Source organism: Podarcis filfolensis, assembly GCF_964270895.1.
Source record: "Podarcis filfolensis genome assembly, chromosome: 4".
Classification (NCBI taxonomy): domain Eukaryota; kingdom Metazoa; phylum Chordata; class Lepidosauria; order Squamata; family Lacertidae; genus Podarcis; species Podarcis filfolensis.
In genome coordinates this window covers 102,467,863-102,484,891 of record NC_139607.1, presented here as the reverse complement: position 1 = coordinate 102,484,891, position 17,029 = coordinate 102,467,863, and the positions used below count along the sequence as shown (strand labels likewise).

At 44.7% G+C, this 17,029-nt stretch overlaps 3 protein-coding genes across 3 annotated transcripts in view; all 3 read right to left on the bottom strand.

Annotated features, from left to right (window-relative positions):
* LOC310760833 (uncharacterized protein) overlaps positions 1 to 17,029 on the bottom strand; it is a 199,768-nt gene that overhangs the window by 19,406 nt on the left and 163,333 nt on the right. The gene's annotated exons all lie outside the window — the stretch shown is intronic.
* LOC310760889 (olfactory receptor 52K1-like) lies at positions 2,275 to 3,222 on the bottom strand (the record flags this gene model as incomplete). Its single annotated transcript, XM_083610106.1, has 1 exon — positions 2,275 to 3,222. One exon carries the CDS (start codon positions 3,220 to 3,222, stop codon positions 2,275 to 2,277), a length of 948 nt encoding a protein of 315 aa, XP_083466232.1.
* Positions 15,258 to 16,220, bottom strand: LOC310760871 (olfactory receptor 51E2-like; the record flags this gene model as incomplete). The annotated part of the gene is made up of 1 exon (XM_083610083.1): positions 15,258 to 16,220. The coding sequence occupies one exon, from the start codon at positions 16,218 to 16,220 to the stop codon at positions 15,258 to 15,260; it is 963 nt and encodes a 320-aa protein (XP_083466209.1).

Below are 17,029 nucleotides of genomic sequence, written 5' to 3'. Positions count from 1 at the left end.
TTCAGATTTTTGGGCATTGAATTACAAGAGGATCTGTCCTGGAGTGTCAACACAAGGGGGCTTGTGAAGAAGGCGCAGCAGAGACTGTACTTTTTGAGAATTTTAAGGAAAAACCATCTTCCGCAGAAACTGCTGCTTTCCTTCTATCACTGTGCCATTGAGAGCGTGCTTACTTATGGCTTATGTGTGTGGTACGGAAGCTGTACTACCCAGGACAGGATGGGGTTGGGCAGAGTTGTTAAGGCAGCAGAGAGCATTGTTGGCTGCCCACTCTCCACCTTAGAGCAGATTTATGCCACAAGGTGCCATAGGAAGGCACTGGACATAGTAAAAGATCCATCGCATCCTGGTCACTGTCTCTTCGAGCTCCTGCCGTCGGGACGGAGATACAGGACGATGAAGACAAGAACGAGCCGTCTTAAGAACAGCTTCTTCTCCAGAGCGATCTCGGCCCTGAATGGGAAGCCTGGACTTTGAAAGTCATCTAATCTTCCTTGCTGTACTATACTGTATTGTTTAATTAGTGTTTTTATGGAGCAGCCAAGTAATTTCGTTGTCCCCGAGAGGGGGCAATGACAATAAAGATATTATTATTATTATTATTATTATTATTATTATTATTATTATTATTTTAACCAGCACAAGTTAGCTCTGCTGGATATTGTATGAGGAAAAACTTGGAGAATCAGGTAGAAGTTGAACAAATAGGAAAGATTTATTTAACAGAATGAAATGGATAAAGCAAAGGATGTATCAGGAGGTAATATTCTTTCAGGAAGCAGTTAACTTATTAATAATATACTAAATCTCATGGATGTTACAGGCTTCTAATCAAGCACAGCTTGATTAACTTTCTTCATTTATTACACTTTAGGTAATAGGTTATAGGTTTCCAGACTAGATCTCTCCCTTCCTGACTGGAATGAGACCCAAGGAGACATTATCCTCCCAGCTTCTACTTCTGTTGCTCAAACTCAGCCCTCCAGTCAACTCCTCTCTGAAGACTCTCCCAAGACACTCAACATAGTTTTACTGTCTAAGCTCAGATACACCTTTCTCTAGCTGCAGATATTTTCCATAATAATAATAATAATAATAATAAATAATAATAATAATAATAATAATAATAATAATAATAATAATAATTTTTTATTTATACCCCACCCTTCCCAGTTCAGAAAACTGGGCTCAGGGCGGCTAACAACAAATTTTAAACACTTAATTGTGATACAATAAAAAACAGCATAAAATACAGTATAAAAGCGTGAATAACAAGTTCAAAAATCAATTTATGGGAAAATCCATCCAATAAACATTAGATGATCACCAGGGCTAGCTGGCTAAATTAGTCCTATTTGGGCCAGTGAGGAGGCCAGGGGAGAATTAGCTGTGGGATCCCAGAGCGGGTAATCTTCATAAAAAGGGGAGGGAAGGAAAGGGAATAAAAGATCAGGCTAAATTCAAATTGAAAGCCAGGCGGAATAGGTCTGTCTTACAGGCCTGACGGGAGGAGGTTAAATCCTGAAGGGCCCTAGTTTCATGGGAAAGAGCATTCCACCAGGTCAGAGCCATCACTGAGAAGGCCCTAGCCCTGGTGGAGGATAATCTGACTTCTTTAGGGCCTGGGACCTCTAAACTATGATTATTCATGGACCTTAAGGTCCTCTGTGGGGCATACCAGGAGAGGCGGTCCCGTAAATATGAGGGCCCTAAGCTACAAAAGGCTTTAAAGGTCAAAACCAGCACCTTAAACCTGACCCTATATTCCACCGGGAGCCAGTGCAACTGGTAAAGCACTGGTTGAATATGCTCCCATGGCAGGGATCCCGGGAGGAGCCTCGCTGCAGCATTCCGCACCTGCTGGAGTTTCTGGGACACTTTCAAGGGCAGCCCCACATAGAGCGAATTACAGGAGCCAAGCCTGGAGCTGACCGCCGCATGGATCACTGTGGCCAGATTGGGGCGGGAAAAGTTGAGTGGATGTTACACACAAGCCAGAACCAATTCTCTATCTCCCTCTTTCCCTCCTACTCTTCTGTAAACCATCTCTCAACTACCCCAAAACTCCCTAAGAAATGGCTCCATTTATTTCCCCTCCCCTCACATGGACACTCTCTCCTTCTGTGATTTCCACCAAGTGGGATTTGTATAATCCTCCTTTAAAGCTGTTGAGCATCCAACCAAGTTTGTAACCGTGAAGAACAGAACCACCCATGGGTATGATAATCGTTGTGAACAGGCACCTTGGCTTGGCTTCCCATGCCAGATTGCCCTTCAAAAGCTTTTCCGGTGGAAGAGGAGGAGAGCTCTGTCCCGTATCTGTTTGGTCTTCACCCCATAGATGATGGGGTTCATCATGGGTGGGAAGAGGAGGTAGAAGTTGGCCAGCAGGATGTGTATGTAGGGAGCAACATGGTGACCAAATCTATGGATGACTGAGGAGAGGACCACAGGAGTGTAGAAAACCAATATGGCACACAGGTGAGAGATGCAAGTGCTGAAGGCTTTGAGCTGCTCTTCCTTTGAAGCCAGACTGAGGACAGTTTGTAGGATCTTGGTGTAAGAAAGACCAATAAAGGTCAAATCAAGTACTACAACAAAGAGAGCAACTATGATCCCGTAGATGTTATTGAACCGAGTGTGGGCACATGCCAATCTCACCACCGCCATGTGCTCACAGTAGCAGTGGGCGATGACGTGGGAGCGGCAATAGGGCAATCTCCTAAGCAGGAAGGGCAATGGGAGCATCAGGACCGCAGCCCGCACCAAAGCCCCCAGCCCAATTTTGGCTACCAAGGAATTGGTGAGGATGGTGGTGTACCTCAGAGGGTGGCAGATGGCCATGTAGCGATCAAAGGCCATGGCCAAGAGCACAGCAGACTCCATGATGGAAAAGGTGTGGAGGAGAAACATCTGAACAAGGCAGGCGGTCAGACTTATTTCCCTGGCCCTGAACCAGAAGATGCTCAGTGTTTTGGGCATGGTAGTGAGGGACAAGGTCAGGTCAATGGAGGCCAGCATGGAGAGGAAGAAGAACATGGGTTTGTGGAGGCTCTCATCAGTCTTGATCACGTACAGCAGGGTGCTGTTGCCCAGCAGGGAGGTGGTGAAGACAGAGCAGAAAAGTATGGAGATCCAACCATGGCAGCTTTCCAGTCCAGGAATACCAGACAGGAAGAACACTGAGGGGTCAGAGAAGGTGTGGTTGGGAGTCGTGTTCATGTCGATATCTGCATCAAATGGTCTTTCCTTTCACAGCAAGGCATACCAGATGGGACCATAAGCTCTTTCTGAGCTATAACTCTGCGATGCTACAACTGGGGAGTTCCTTATGACATCAGAGACACAAATTCTGTTGGCAAAAAAGGGGAGAAGATAAGAACACTAGCCACTGCTTTGATAGATCAGGCAAGGGTCCAACTAGTCAAGCACTCTGCATCCCCCCCTCCTCCCGCTGTTTGATGCTTCCATCTGGAATTCAGAGACATATTACCTCAATCGGTTCCTTTCATCCATGATGACCAACAAACAGACTCATCCTTCTTGCATTTGTCCATATGAATACAGGAAGTTGCCTCAGTATGCTGATTGAAAGGCTATGGAACCATCTGGTTCAGTATTGGCTACAGGGGTTTTCCCCAGCCTTACCTGTATCTGCCACCTTGGACCTTCCCCAGGCAAAGGAAGTGTTGCAGCACAATGCTGTGGCCATAGGCCTTCCCAGTGGGCTACAACTCAGGTTTACAAAAATGGCTATAAACTAGCAACTCTCCTCAACGTAAGGGGGGAGTAAAAGGAAGGTGATTGATAAGAGGTGACGCCATTGCACACTGTTGTTCAGCCCCGTGACAAAGACTGCCTTGCAAGTGTCCTAGGGGCTGGGAGGTGCCACATCCCAGCATGGATCTCAGTCTATAGGGTCAGATAGCCCAGCAGCTTGTGGGCAGAGATCCAGCCTCTGCAGTTGTTCTGGCAGGTCCCAGCACAATGTGACCTTATTATGATTACTATTATAATTTCTATTATTATTGGTGTCTGTTGGGTAGAATGGCTCTTAGTACCAGTAGGTTGTTCCTAATCCTTCATCAGAATCTCAGTCCTTGTTATCTGAATCCGTTGGTTCAGGCCCTACTCTCTGGAGCAGGAGAGAACAAGCTTGCTCCATCTTCCAGGAGATAGCCCTCCAGATATCAGGAGATGACTTCTCAGTCTCCTCTCTTCCAGGCTAAACATAGCTGACTCCTTCAACCATTCCGCATAAGGCTTGGTTTCCAGACCCAAGAATATCTGGGTCACCCTCCTCTGCACATAGTTCTTCTCTATGACCACTATTATCACCACCAACCTGCCCCATAAACTCACCTCTTTCCACATAGTACAGTACTGTTCCAAAGTGGAAAATGTTCCATTGAAAACTGTAGTTTCATAGAATCATAGAAATGTAGAGTTTGAAGGGACCCCAAGCACCATCTAGTCCAACCACTGCAATGCAGAAATCACACACATTTGAAACTAGAACTCAAGCCAATGGCTCAAGGACAGTAGGACTTGAACCAATGGCTTCACGCTACAGGAAAGGAGATTCCGACTAAAAAGCAGAAATAACTTTCTGACAGTAAGAGCTGTTAGGCAGTGGGTGGGTGGCTATCTGTCATGGAAGGTTTAGCTGAGATTCCTGCATGGCAGGAAGTTGGACTAGCTGACCCTTGAGATCCCTTCCAACTCTACAGTTCCATGATTCTATGACAGCTTTGCTCCATGAACTGTCAGTCTCAGATCATGCATAGACCACCTTAGTTTCCCACCCCTCCCCCCAGCTGTTCTCCAGATTTTCTTTTGCTTTCTAGGCTGGGAAGCCAGTATCTCCCATGAAGCCCAGAAACAAGGCATGAAGGCAATAGATTTTCCCTCTTCACTGTCCCTAGGATCCCATAGGAGTGGTCGCCAAGACCACACAACACTGGTCCTGAAAGACCTACATTGGTTCCCAGTACGTTTCTGAACACAATTCAAAGTGTTGGTGCTGACCTTTAAAGTCCTAAACGGCCTCGGCCCAGTATACCTGAAGGAGCGTCTCCACCCTCATCGTTCTGCCTGGATGCTGAGGTCCAGCTCCGAGGGCCTTCTGGCAGTTCCCTCGCTGCGAGAAGCCAAGTTACAGGAAACCAGGTAGAGGGCTTTCTTATTGGTGGCACCCGCCCTGTGGAACGCCCTCCCTTCAGATGTCAAAGAAATAAACAACTACCAGACTTTTAGAAGACATCTGAAGGCAACCCTGTTTAGGGAAGCTTTAAATATTTGATGAATTATTATATTTTAATATTTTGCTGCAAGCCATCTGGAGTGGCTGGGGAAACCCAGGCAGATGGGCAGGGTATAAATAATAAATTATTATTATTATTGTGAGAATGTTTGCACAACTGCTACAGGTCCCCATATTAGCTATCCTCTTGTCCACACATTTGTGCTTTGAAGCGCCTCCACCCAGCCCAGCCCAGCCCAGCCCAGCCCAGCCCCAATGTGCAAACAATTCTCCCCTCCTCTGGCAGAGAAGGCACAGATGGACCTTTCCATTATTTTGCTAGCAACACCCTTGTATTCCCTCTTCAGTCGCAGAGCAGGTACCAGACTTTTTGCAACCCACCCTGTGAGTAATTAATCAGAAACGGTTCACCGACACAGACCTGCCACGGTAGATCAGCTTTTAACATCTTTTCTGCTGGTGAGGAGCTTGGAGTCCTCCAAAGTTGTTGCAGTCCTGGGTCTAGAAATGGCTTGGATTCATAGCTCAAATGTGCACAGGAACATCTGCGAAGTGGGTGGATTCAGTGCCTTCATTTTATAGACTTTTGAATGGCTAGGTCGAGATAATGGCCAGGGATTTTTAGTGACCTCAGAGTCCCTCAGGTGCTGCATCAGTGGGAAGTGGAGCACAGCTGAGACATCCCTTGGTGATTCTGGGTGGGTAAGGTGCAAGGGGTTCTATGAAGCTCACTTGGCTTCTGCCTAGAAACCTCTGCCTGGGAGCAACCCGGACAAGCCCTACCTGCGTGAGGTGGAATGTGTTGTTCTGTCAATGGAGAATCTAGCAGTCCGTCACACAAAACATTTTAAACACACACACTGATAAAAAGAGTGCTGGGAGCTGTCGTTTGTTAAAGGTGCTGGGAATGGCAGCCCATTTTGGGGGGCAGCTGCTTTTAATGTGCTTTTAACGTAAATCACTATTAGAAGCAGTATTCTGGTTATTATTATTTTTATGCTGGTAAAGGGGCAGACGGAGCTCAATGGAGGATTTGTTGAGAAGTTGCAGTCATGAAGCATCTCAAAGGAATCGGCCGCAGAGGGCCCTGTGCCAATGGCGACGAGAAGTGACTTCTGCTCAGATAGTCAACTTCAGCCACCACCAAGAGGGCATCTTTGAGGAACGATTGAGGGGGAACTGCTGCCTGCAAGGCTCAAAAGAACACCACTTTGGACCCCTTGTTTGCTAGAAGAATCACAAAGTTGTAAAATTGGAAGGGGGCCCAAATTGCCACTTGGTCCAACCTTTGGAATGCAGGAATCAGAGCTAATGATTCCCTGAGAGGAGAGAGCAGAGTCGGGATCTGGCGGCTGACACACCACCTCTCTCAATGTGCTGTAATCACAGGCCATGCTGCTTTACTGCAGTGCAGCTCATTAATCCAAAATACCATATTTTTCGCTCTATAGGACGCACTTTTCCCCTCCAAAAATGAAGGGGAAATGTGTCTGCGTCCTATGGAGCGAACGCAGGCTTTCGCTGAAGCCTGGAGAGCGAGAGGGGTCAGTGCGCACCGCCCCCTCTCACTCCCTGGGCTTCAGGCAGCTATCCGCAAGCCTTCAGAGCGCGGTGGGAGTTTCCGCCAGGCTCCGAAGGCTTGCGGATAGCAGCCTGCAGCCTAAAGCCCGGGGAGTGCAGCGCCAACTCCCGTTGCACTCCCCGGGCTTCAGGCAGCTCCCAGACCTGTTCTGGGGGCTGGGGTCAGGGGAAGCTCGGGCTTCCCCAGCCCCAGCCCTGCAGCTAAAAACGAAGCCAAGACAGCCAGCGGGATCCATCACCTGCTGGAGAGGTTGCACGTGGCTAAAGCAGATGCATCCCGCTGGCTGTCTTGGCTTCTTTGCTCTTTGGGGCTGGGGGGGGGGAATAATTTTTTTCCCTTTATTCCCCCCTCCCTAAAAACTAGGTGCGCCCTATGGTCCGGTGCGCCCTATGGAGCAAAAAATACGATAACTCTGGGCATAGTCATGCTTAGAGTTTCATTAGAATGACACCGTCATTTAGTGTTTGCTCACAAAACACACAAAAAAATCCTGAAGGGGCAAAATAATAACAATGGAAAGTTTCACCATAAGTCAAAGGCCAAATGAATTGATGAGCGAGGTGGTCCTTTACTGGTGACCAGGGCAGGCTCTATGCCACAGAATCATAGAACTGTAGAGTTGGAAGGGACCCCGAGGGTCATCTATGTTGAATGGTTTCTTTATATGTAAAGGTTCATCATTGTTCCACCTGATGTGTATGTCTTTAAGGGGCCAGAGCAAGGGCCAGAGCAAGATAACGAGACCCAGTCTTGCAGCTGTGAAACATAGCAGGTGCTGCTGAGTTGTATTGATTAAGCTGTGTCAGCAATTGGGTGTAGTATATAAGGAGCAGCACCTAGCTCTCCCATTACCCTGGGGGATGGGTTGGTGGTTGGGTCTGGTTTGTTGTTGATGTATTTAGTGTAAAAGGAGTTTTGCTTTTGTTTTTGTTTTTTATAAGATGTTTATTAAGATTTTTTAAAGTATTACAATAAAATGAAGGGGGGAAAAATAACAAAAATACAAAATAAAAATAATTAAAAACAGACAAATTTTCCATTGCTTATTTTCCTTTAGCTTGTTTCCCAGACCTCCTCATACCTCCCTTTTTTGTATTCCACTTCAAATTGTTGGTTCAGCAAATCCTTACCATTATGTTTTTACCTATTTATAACCCTTTTTTTCATATTCTCTTAAAGCATTACAGCTGGAAACCACTTAATTTCAATCCAACATCATTCTAACATTCATTAATTTTACAATATTTCTGTAGATAGTCTTTAAATTTCTTTCAATCTTCTTCCACCGACTCTTCTCCCTGGTCTCGGATTCTGCCAGTCATTTCTGCCAATCCCATATAGTCCATCACCTTCATCTGCCATTCTTCCCGGGTGGGTAGATCTTGTGTCTTCCAATACTTTGCAATAAGTATTCTTGCTGCTGTTGTAGCGTACATAAAAAAAGTTCTGTCCTTCTTTGGCACCAATTGGCCGACAATGCCCAGAAGGAAGGCCTCTGGTTTCTTCGGGAAGGTATATTTAAATACCTTTTTCATTTCATTATAGATCATTTCCCAGAAAGCCTTACTTCTTGGGCACGTCCACCAAAGGTGAAAGAATGTACCTTCAGTTTCTTTACATTTCCAACATTTATTATCGGGCAAATGATATATTTTTTCGAGCTTGACTGGGGTCATGTACCACCTGTATATCATTTTCATAATATTCTCTCTTAAGGCATTACATGCCGTAAATTTCATACCTGTGGTCCACAACTGTTCCCAGTCAGCAAACATAATGTTATGTCCAACATCTTGTGCCCATTTAATCATAGCAGATTTCACCGTTTCATCCTGAGTATTCCATTTCAACAGCAAGTTATACATCCTTGACAAAATCTTAGTTTTGGGTTCTAACAGTTCTGTTTCTAATTTTGATTTTTCCACCTGGAAGCCAATTTTCTTGTCCAAATTATATGCCTCCATTATCTGATAATAATGAAGCCAATCTCGCACTTTGTTTTTTAGTTTCTCAAAACTCTGCAGTTTTAGTCTATCTCCCTCTTGTTCCAAAATTTCCCAATATTTCGGCCATTTGGCCTCCATATTGAGCTTTTTCTGGGCTTTTGCTTCCATTGGTGACAGCCACCTTGGGGTTTTATTTTCCACTAAATCCTTATATCTTATCCAAACATTGAACAAAGCTTTCCTGACAATATGGTTCTTAAATGCTTTATGTGCTTTAACCTTGTCATACCACAAATATGCATGCCACCCGAAGACATTGTTAAAACCTTCTAAATCCAAAATGTCTGTGTTCTCAAGAAGCAGCCAGTCTTTCAACCAGCAGAATGCTGCTGATTCATAGTAAAGTTTAAAGTCTGGCAGGGCAAATCCACCCCTTTCCTTTGCATCAGTTAATATCTTGAATTTTATTCTGGGCTTCTTGCCCTGCCAGACAAATCTAGAGATATCTTTCTGCCACTTCTTGAAACAATCCATCTTGTCCACAATCTGCAATGTTTGAAACAAAAACATTCTAGGCAATACATTCATCTTTATAGCTGCAATTCGACCCAACAAGGAAAGCTTCAAATTTGACCAAATTTCTAAGTCTTTTTTCACTTCCGTCCAACATTTTTCATAATTATCTTTAAATAAGTTCCCATTTTTTGCTGTCATGTATTTCACTTTCTTGACCACAGTCAGACCTGTCTCATTCTGAAACCTCTCTCTTTCAATCGGTGTTAAATTTTTCTCTAAAACCTTAGTTTTTGACTTGTTCAGTTTGAATCCTGCCACTTGACCAAATTCTTGAATTAGTTCTAAAACCCTTTTAGTACTAGATTCTGGCTCCTGTAACGTCAATACTAAATCATCTGCAAATGCTCTCAATTTGTACTGTTTGGCTCCGACCTGTATACCTTTAACCAACCGGTCCCTTCTAATCATATTCAGCAGAACCTCCAGGACCGATATAAAAAGCAATGGAGAGATTGGGCACCCCTGTCGTGTCCCTTTTTCTATCTTAAATTCTTCCGTCACCACATTATTTCCAATTAATTTAGCCTTTTGTTCAGAATATATTGCACCTATACCATTTTCAAAACCTTGGCCTACCCCCATCCCCTGTAGGTTCTTTTTCATAAAACTCCAAGAGATATTGTCAAAAGTTTTCTCCGCGTCCACAAATATCAGAACTGCTTTAGTGTTTATATTCACTTCTAATTTTTCCAGGATATCAATTATGTTCCTCAAATTATCAGACAAATGTCTTCCCGGGAGAAAGCCCACTTGGTCTTTGTGAATCTCTTCCATCAATACTTTTTTCAATCTCTTGGCCAGAATGTCAGCAAAAATTTTGTAATCCACATTAAGTAACGATATAGGGCGGTAGTTCTTAAGCTGAGTCTTTTCAGTCTCTATTTTCGGTATAAGTGTAATATACGTCTCTTTCCACGACTCTGGTGCCCTCTTCCCTTCCAGAATTTCATTGCAGACTTCCTTCAAAGGTTGTAATAACCACTCTTTCAAAGATCTATAATATCTAGAAGTCAGCCCATCCGGTCCCGGAGATTTTCCCAATTGCATATTTTGAATGGCACCTTCTACTTCCTGTTCAGATATTTTATAGTTCAACATTAATTTACTTTCTTGGGAGATTTTTTGTAATCCATTTGTTTTCAAAAATCGGTCTATGTCCATTTCTTTCTGTGGCCCTTGTGAGTATAATTGTTTAAAGTACCTCTGGAAACAGTTTCTAATCTCAATTGGGTTATGTATGTTCTTTCCTTCCACTTCTAAATTTGTAATAGTATTTAATTTTTGTCTTTTTTTCATTTGCCAAGCCAACAATTTCCCACATTTATTAGCTGATTCAAATGTTTTTTGTCTCATTTGTTTAATTTTCCATTCTATTTCCTGATTCATAATTTCCATATATTGTACTTGGTATAGTTTTATTTCTCTCAAAATCTCCTGCGACTTTGGTTTTGCCCTCAATTTCTTCTCACTTTCTTTTATTTTCTCCAAAATTTTATCTTTCTTCTCATTTTGACTTCTCTTCTTTATTGCATTCTGTTGTATCAGAAACCCTCTCATAACCGCTTTGCTTGCGTCCCAGATTACTCTTTTTCCTACATTAGTGTTCATATTTATTTTGAAATAATCTCTCAAAGTTTTTTGGGCCTTTTTATCCACTTCTTCATCTCCAAATAAGGTGTCATTCATCCTCCATCTGAAGGAGCCAGTTGATGTTTGCTTCATCTCCATCCTTAAAGAGTTATGGTCGGAGCAAGTTTTTGGGCAGATTTCCACTTTCTTTATCTTTGGTGCCATTCCTCTAGTTACCCATATTTGGTCATTCTAGTCCATGTCATCTTGGCTTCAGAAAAGAAGGTTCCCTCTCTTCCCAAGGGGCTCTTTGTTCTCCAAATGTCCACTAAGTCCATAATGTCTGTCATCTCAAAAAAAGTTTTTGGTAGTCTACCATCCTTGGTAACTACCTGCCTTTGTGCCTTGTCCATGTTTGTAGATACTACTCCATTCATGTCCCCCATCAAAATCAGATTGTAATCCAAATAGTCCAATAAGATCTCATGCAACTTTTTAAAGAATTCAGATTTCCCCTCATTCGGTGCATAAATTCCTACAATCAGAAATTTCTCTCCTTGAACTTGAATTTCAATTGCCAGGAATCTTCCTTGTTCATCTTTAAAAATTAATTTTGGTAATAGTCTCTCCTTTGCATATATCACAACTCCTCTTTTTTTAACTTTGTCAGATGAGATAAACTCCTGTCCCAATCTCTTGTTAATAAGTAGTTTCCTGTGTAACCTTGTTACATGAGTTTCTTGTAGACAAATCAAGTCCAGTTGTTCCTTTTTTAGTAAATGAAAAACACTTTTTCTCTTCCGAGGAGAGTTAAGGCCGTTGCAATTCCAACTTAAAAGTTGCAGAGTCATGATGGGGTTACTTCGCTTTGCCTCCGACTGCACCAAGTGTCTGTTCTTGTTCTGTCAATGGTGTCTCTTTCTCTGGACCGTGCAATCCAAAATATAGGTTTGCTATATCTAGTATTCCTTTTTCCAGTGCTCTTGGCTCTTCTCCGGATTCCGCTTCTTTCTGTAGATCTTCTTCGTGGTCTTTCAGAAACCTGTCTTTGTCGTTAACTGATTTTATTTTTATCTTTCTTCCTTTATATTTAAAGGATAGGCCTTGGGGAAATTCCCACCTAAAGAGAATTCTATTTCTTCTCAACAGGGCAACTAGATCTCCGTAGTTAAGCCTTAAGTCCAAAAGATGTTTTGGAATATCCTTAAATATCTCCACGCTTGAATTGTCAATTTCCAAAGTCCTTTGATAGTGCAGGTTCAAAATTTTGTCTCTCTCCTCTTTTGTTCGAAGAGTAATCAAGCAGTCCCTCACCTTGTTTCTCCTTTGTCCTCTTCCAAGTCTAAATGCACTCACTATCTTAAATTCTTCCTTCCCCAAGTCCTGTTGCCAAAAATCTGTAAATTCCTGTGTGAGAAAGTCAGCCAGATTATCTTTCTCACGTTCTGGTACAGCCCTGATTCTTAAATTTCTTTGTTTCTCTTTCAATTCAATCATGGACAGTGTCAAACCGTGGTCCTCCAATTGCTTATATACTGGTGGTATCTTCTCTTGAGTAGCAGTTGCAATATCTTTTGCTTCTTCAGCTATCTTTCTGGTCGAAGCAGATTCCTGTAATAGTTTTTCAATAGACTGTGTATTGGTATTCACCTTCTGTCTCAAATTATTAATGCTTGTAGTATTCAGATCAATTTTAACTGATGCTTCAGCTACTTGTTTATTTGTCTCAGCTACCTGCTTAGCTAAGTTTTCCAAGGATTCATTAATTTTTCCAAGTGCATGTGCCAAAACGTCTTCGGACGACATAACTTTTGATTTGACCTGTGGAGGAGCAGCCCCTGATGTTCCAGATGCTCCAGATGTTGAAGCCCTTCGCTGCTGCGCGGTGTCTGTCCAATAGTGTCTGCCAGACCTAGTAGTCTTTTCCTGCGCCAACTCTAACTTTCCTCTCCCATCTGCCATAACACTCTCATGAGAATCCAAGGTCAATCCCACGGTTGAAAGTTTGTTTTGAAAAGGAATTTTCCTATAACCCAGTTGTAGCAATGTCAATCCTCCTCTAGGGGGACACAGTAACAGCCGGAGCTTGCAACTTTTAAAAACAAATATAGTCCTTATGAGTCCCCCAATTCACTTAAAAATAACAGTTTCAGTCCACTTAGACAGTTACTTTAAAACCAGGAGAAGTCCAGAAACACTGTATCTCTTTTTGCAGAGCAAAATCAAAAGCCCTCTGCTTACCGATAGGCTTTCCACTGAGCGGCTTTCCTTGTCTAGGGGCAGTCCGTTCCCAGGTTTTAGGCAGCGGATTTTAGCTTCCTTTTCCTCTTGTTTTTGCAGGTAAATACACCTCAAACTTTCCCCCCTCCTCTCCTGCAATCTGGAGGGGAGACCGCTTTCCTGATGTTAAGATTTAAGTCTTTTTCCAAAACGTCTTTCCAAGTTTCCGCTTTACAGTCTCTTTGCTTTAATCTGTTTACAAGAAGGGAAGGCAGACTTCCTGTTTATACCTTCCCGCTTCGGTGTCGAATTGACTTATTCTTGCTCCTTTTAAATCCAATTTAATCCTACTCACGGGTAGTTACTTTCAAAGTCCAATTGTCCCAGGAAAAAGTCAGCGCTCTCTGATAACGGCTGTGTGGCTTCACTCCGCGGAAGAAGCAGTCGACTCTCAGCACCGCGCCGCTCACCCTGTCCCGCTCCGGAGCCCTTAAAAGGGTCCCTTCGCAGATTGGGGGGGCGCAAATGGTGCCCGCCGAGTCCCCACGTTCACAGGCTTCCCCCGCCTGTGATTTTTAAAGGGCCCCCGCTTTGCCACAGCGGTAAGACCCGATCCTGCGGAGCTGGTCCCTCCGAGACTCAGAGGGAATCCGCCATTAATCGATGGCGCTGACCCGGAAGTCCGTTTTTGCTTTTGTTATTAAAACCTTGTTTAAGTTATTTTTGAGTCCCTTTTTAATGCATGGTCTCCCCAGCAAGCTCTCTGCAGCGCTACCATACTGCAAATAGCCAACAATCTAAACCCTGCAGGAATCTCAATGAAAGCATCCATGATGATGACCACCCAACACCTGCTTAAAAGCCTCCAATGTCTCTTCTTCACTTCTTAGAACATCTAGTGTTATTAATTTTTATTGTTGAAAAATACTTTATTATATTTTGCTTAGATTCATGGAGGGAGGTGGACCCTGTGGAGAGGCTGTTCGTCCACAGTCTGACATTTCTGACACTGGCTCTCCCAGCTTTCCTTCTCTCTGAGACTTGCAATCTTCCCTCTCCACTTTCTCCTTCCTCTTTGCCTCCACCCTGAGGTCTCCCTTCTGCTTCTTCTTCATGGCTCTCCTCTGCTAGCTCACCCTTCCTCCAACCTCCCTGCTCTTCTTACTGCTCCTTGCCTTCATATTCACTGGCTCAGTATTCTGTGGCATCACAGGAGCAGGCATTGCACTCATAACTTAAGAGGTACCTCAAGATAAAACGGAGGCATTGATTTGAAGTGCACTCACATCACACGTACCTTTTACCTGCACAAATTCCTTTATGAGAGTTTGGCTGGGGCAGCCAGAGCCAGCCTTCCAGGTGACGGTTGTACTGGAGGAGAAGAAGAGAATAAGGCATGAGGGAGGCAGGAGGCAGACAGAGGGAGAAGGAACCCTGGCGCCCTAGGCTACAAAATGAGTGAGGAAATGGAGGTCGATGGAGGAGGAAGAAACTCCAACTGTGGAAGGGATGCAGGTGGAAGAAAAATGCTGGAATCGTGCTGCAGGTTCCGCTTGCCTCTCTCGCTGTCTGCTTTTCCCCTCTCTTCCACAGCCAAGGAATCCAGGTTTCTTCGTCCTGGGATTTCCTCTGTTTCTTCTTCCTCTGGCAGTGGAGAAATAGGTTCCTGCCCTTCCATCAGACAGCTTTCAGCTATGCATGATTTTGTGTATCCATGGTGCCTCTGGACGGGAACTCTCACATGAGCAATGATCACACAGTACTGAGAAACAGACCCTGGTCAATGGAAATAGATGGGGAAAGCACATGTCTCACAATTGCAAAAGCTGACTTCAACTATGGCTATCATGCCCACATTTATATGAAGACAAAGGGAATCTGCAGGTAACCCAAAATGGGCCTTAGGATCTGTTGGAGGCGAAATCTCTGCCAGAGACATGGAGGTGGGTGTCTGGAATGTCAGCCCTGGATAAGATGGTGGTCAGGACCAGAGCAATGTTCAAGTAAAAGTGGGGTTGGGAGGCAAAGTAGAATGAACCTCAGTGTTTATGGCTCAGGGCAGCAAGGCATGACTGGAGAAGAGTGGGGCATTGTATCTGGGTCAATGAGGGCCTCCCTCCCTCCCTATCCTCATTATCCTCAATGCCCTTTCTCGTATCTCCTTGGTCCTGGCTCCATAGACAATGGGGTTGAGCACTGGAGGCACCAAGAGGTAGACGTTGCCCATTGTGACATGAACCAGCACAGGAAGGTCTCTCCCAAACCTGTGCACCACAGACAGCCCAATCAGGGGCACGTAGAAGGACAAGACAACACACACATGGGCCACACAGGTCCCAGAAGCCCGGAGGCGCTCTTCCTTTGATCTCAGCTGCAGGACGGTCTTAATGATCATCACGTAGGAGACAGAGATGAGCAGAGAATCAAGACCCATCACCAGGAGAATGGCAGCCAAGCCATATACAACATTGGGCAGCTTGTCATTACAAGCAAGGTGCATCACGTCTTGGTGAACACAATAGGAATGTGTGAGGACAGTGGAGCCGCAGAGGTGCAGGCGGATGATCAGCAATGGAAAAGGGAGGAAGAAGATGACCCCTCTCGCCAGGGCCACCAAGCCCACTTTCACCGTCACTGCATTGGTGTGGATGGCAGCATGCCTCAGAGGGTGGCAGATGGCCACATAGCGATCCACAGCCATGGCCAAGAGGATGGTGGACTCAATGCCTGATAGTGCGTGGATGAAGAACATCTGGAGAAGGCAACTCCCATAGCTGATCTCATTGGCATCAAACCAAAAGAAGGCGAGGAGTTTGGGCATGGTAGAGGTGGAGAGGGCCAGGTCCACAGCAGCCAGCATGCAGAGGAAGAAGTACATAGGTGTGTGGAGGGCTGGCTCTGTCTTCACGACAAACACCACCATGCAGTTGCCCACCACGGCCACAAGGTACATGGCGCAGAGGGGGAAGGCCAGCCAGAATTGGGCACCTTCCAGGCCAGGTAGGCCCATCAAGATGAACGAGAAAGAGTCGCCATGAGTTCTGTTAGTGGCTGACAACGACATGTCCGGTGTGATGCCCTTATGTTGTTCTACGCAGCTGAAAGGGAAGGAGATGGTAGTTTAACAGTGTCAAACTGGGTTTGATTCCATGGAACCAAAATGTTCTCTCCATAAGAGCGAGGCACAAGGCGGCATCTGTTTCTCACTCATTTCCTCTCTCACTCACTCTCTTTCTCTCTCCCCTCCCATTGTTGCCTTCTTTACTGATCACATACTGCATGATTAACCAGCAGGACTCATTGTCCAGGCCTGATGTGTTGGGCAGTAGGACAAGAGCACTTAAGAAACCATTTGTGCTCTTTGGTGGATGCATCCCATAACTCCAGGAGCAGCATCCTGTTCTCAAGGTGGCCAAACAGATGCCTGTGGTAAACTAGGGAGCGGAACATGAGCACAAGAGCAGCCCTCTCCCGTCCTGAGGTTTCCAGCAACTGATATAATATAAATATATTTAAGGCAAATAAAATGCCCATCTTCAGACTCAGCAGGAGGGGGTTCCAGGTCTCAAGGGAATGTTAGTCTATCAAAAACAAAAAGTCTGCCCCAATCTCAAGAAAAAACCCCCACTCCATACCTTTGAGGGACCGCTCTCCAGCGCCAGTCGCTGTTTGGACCTCACACAGCCAACACAACTGAGAGAAGGAAAGAGATTTATAGAAAGCAAAGCCGCTAGGGACCAATTTGTTACCTGTGAGGAACCAGCTGAAGGGTGTGCCACAATGCAATATATCTAGACATTTCTTTTATGCTGAGGCTGTTTGCATATAGAATCATAGAACTGTAGTGTTGGAAGGGAACTCAAAGAGGCACCC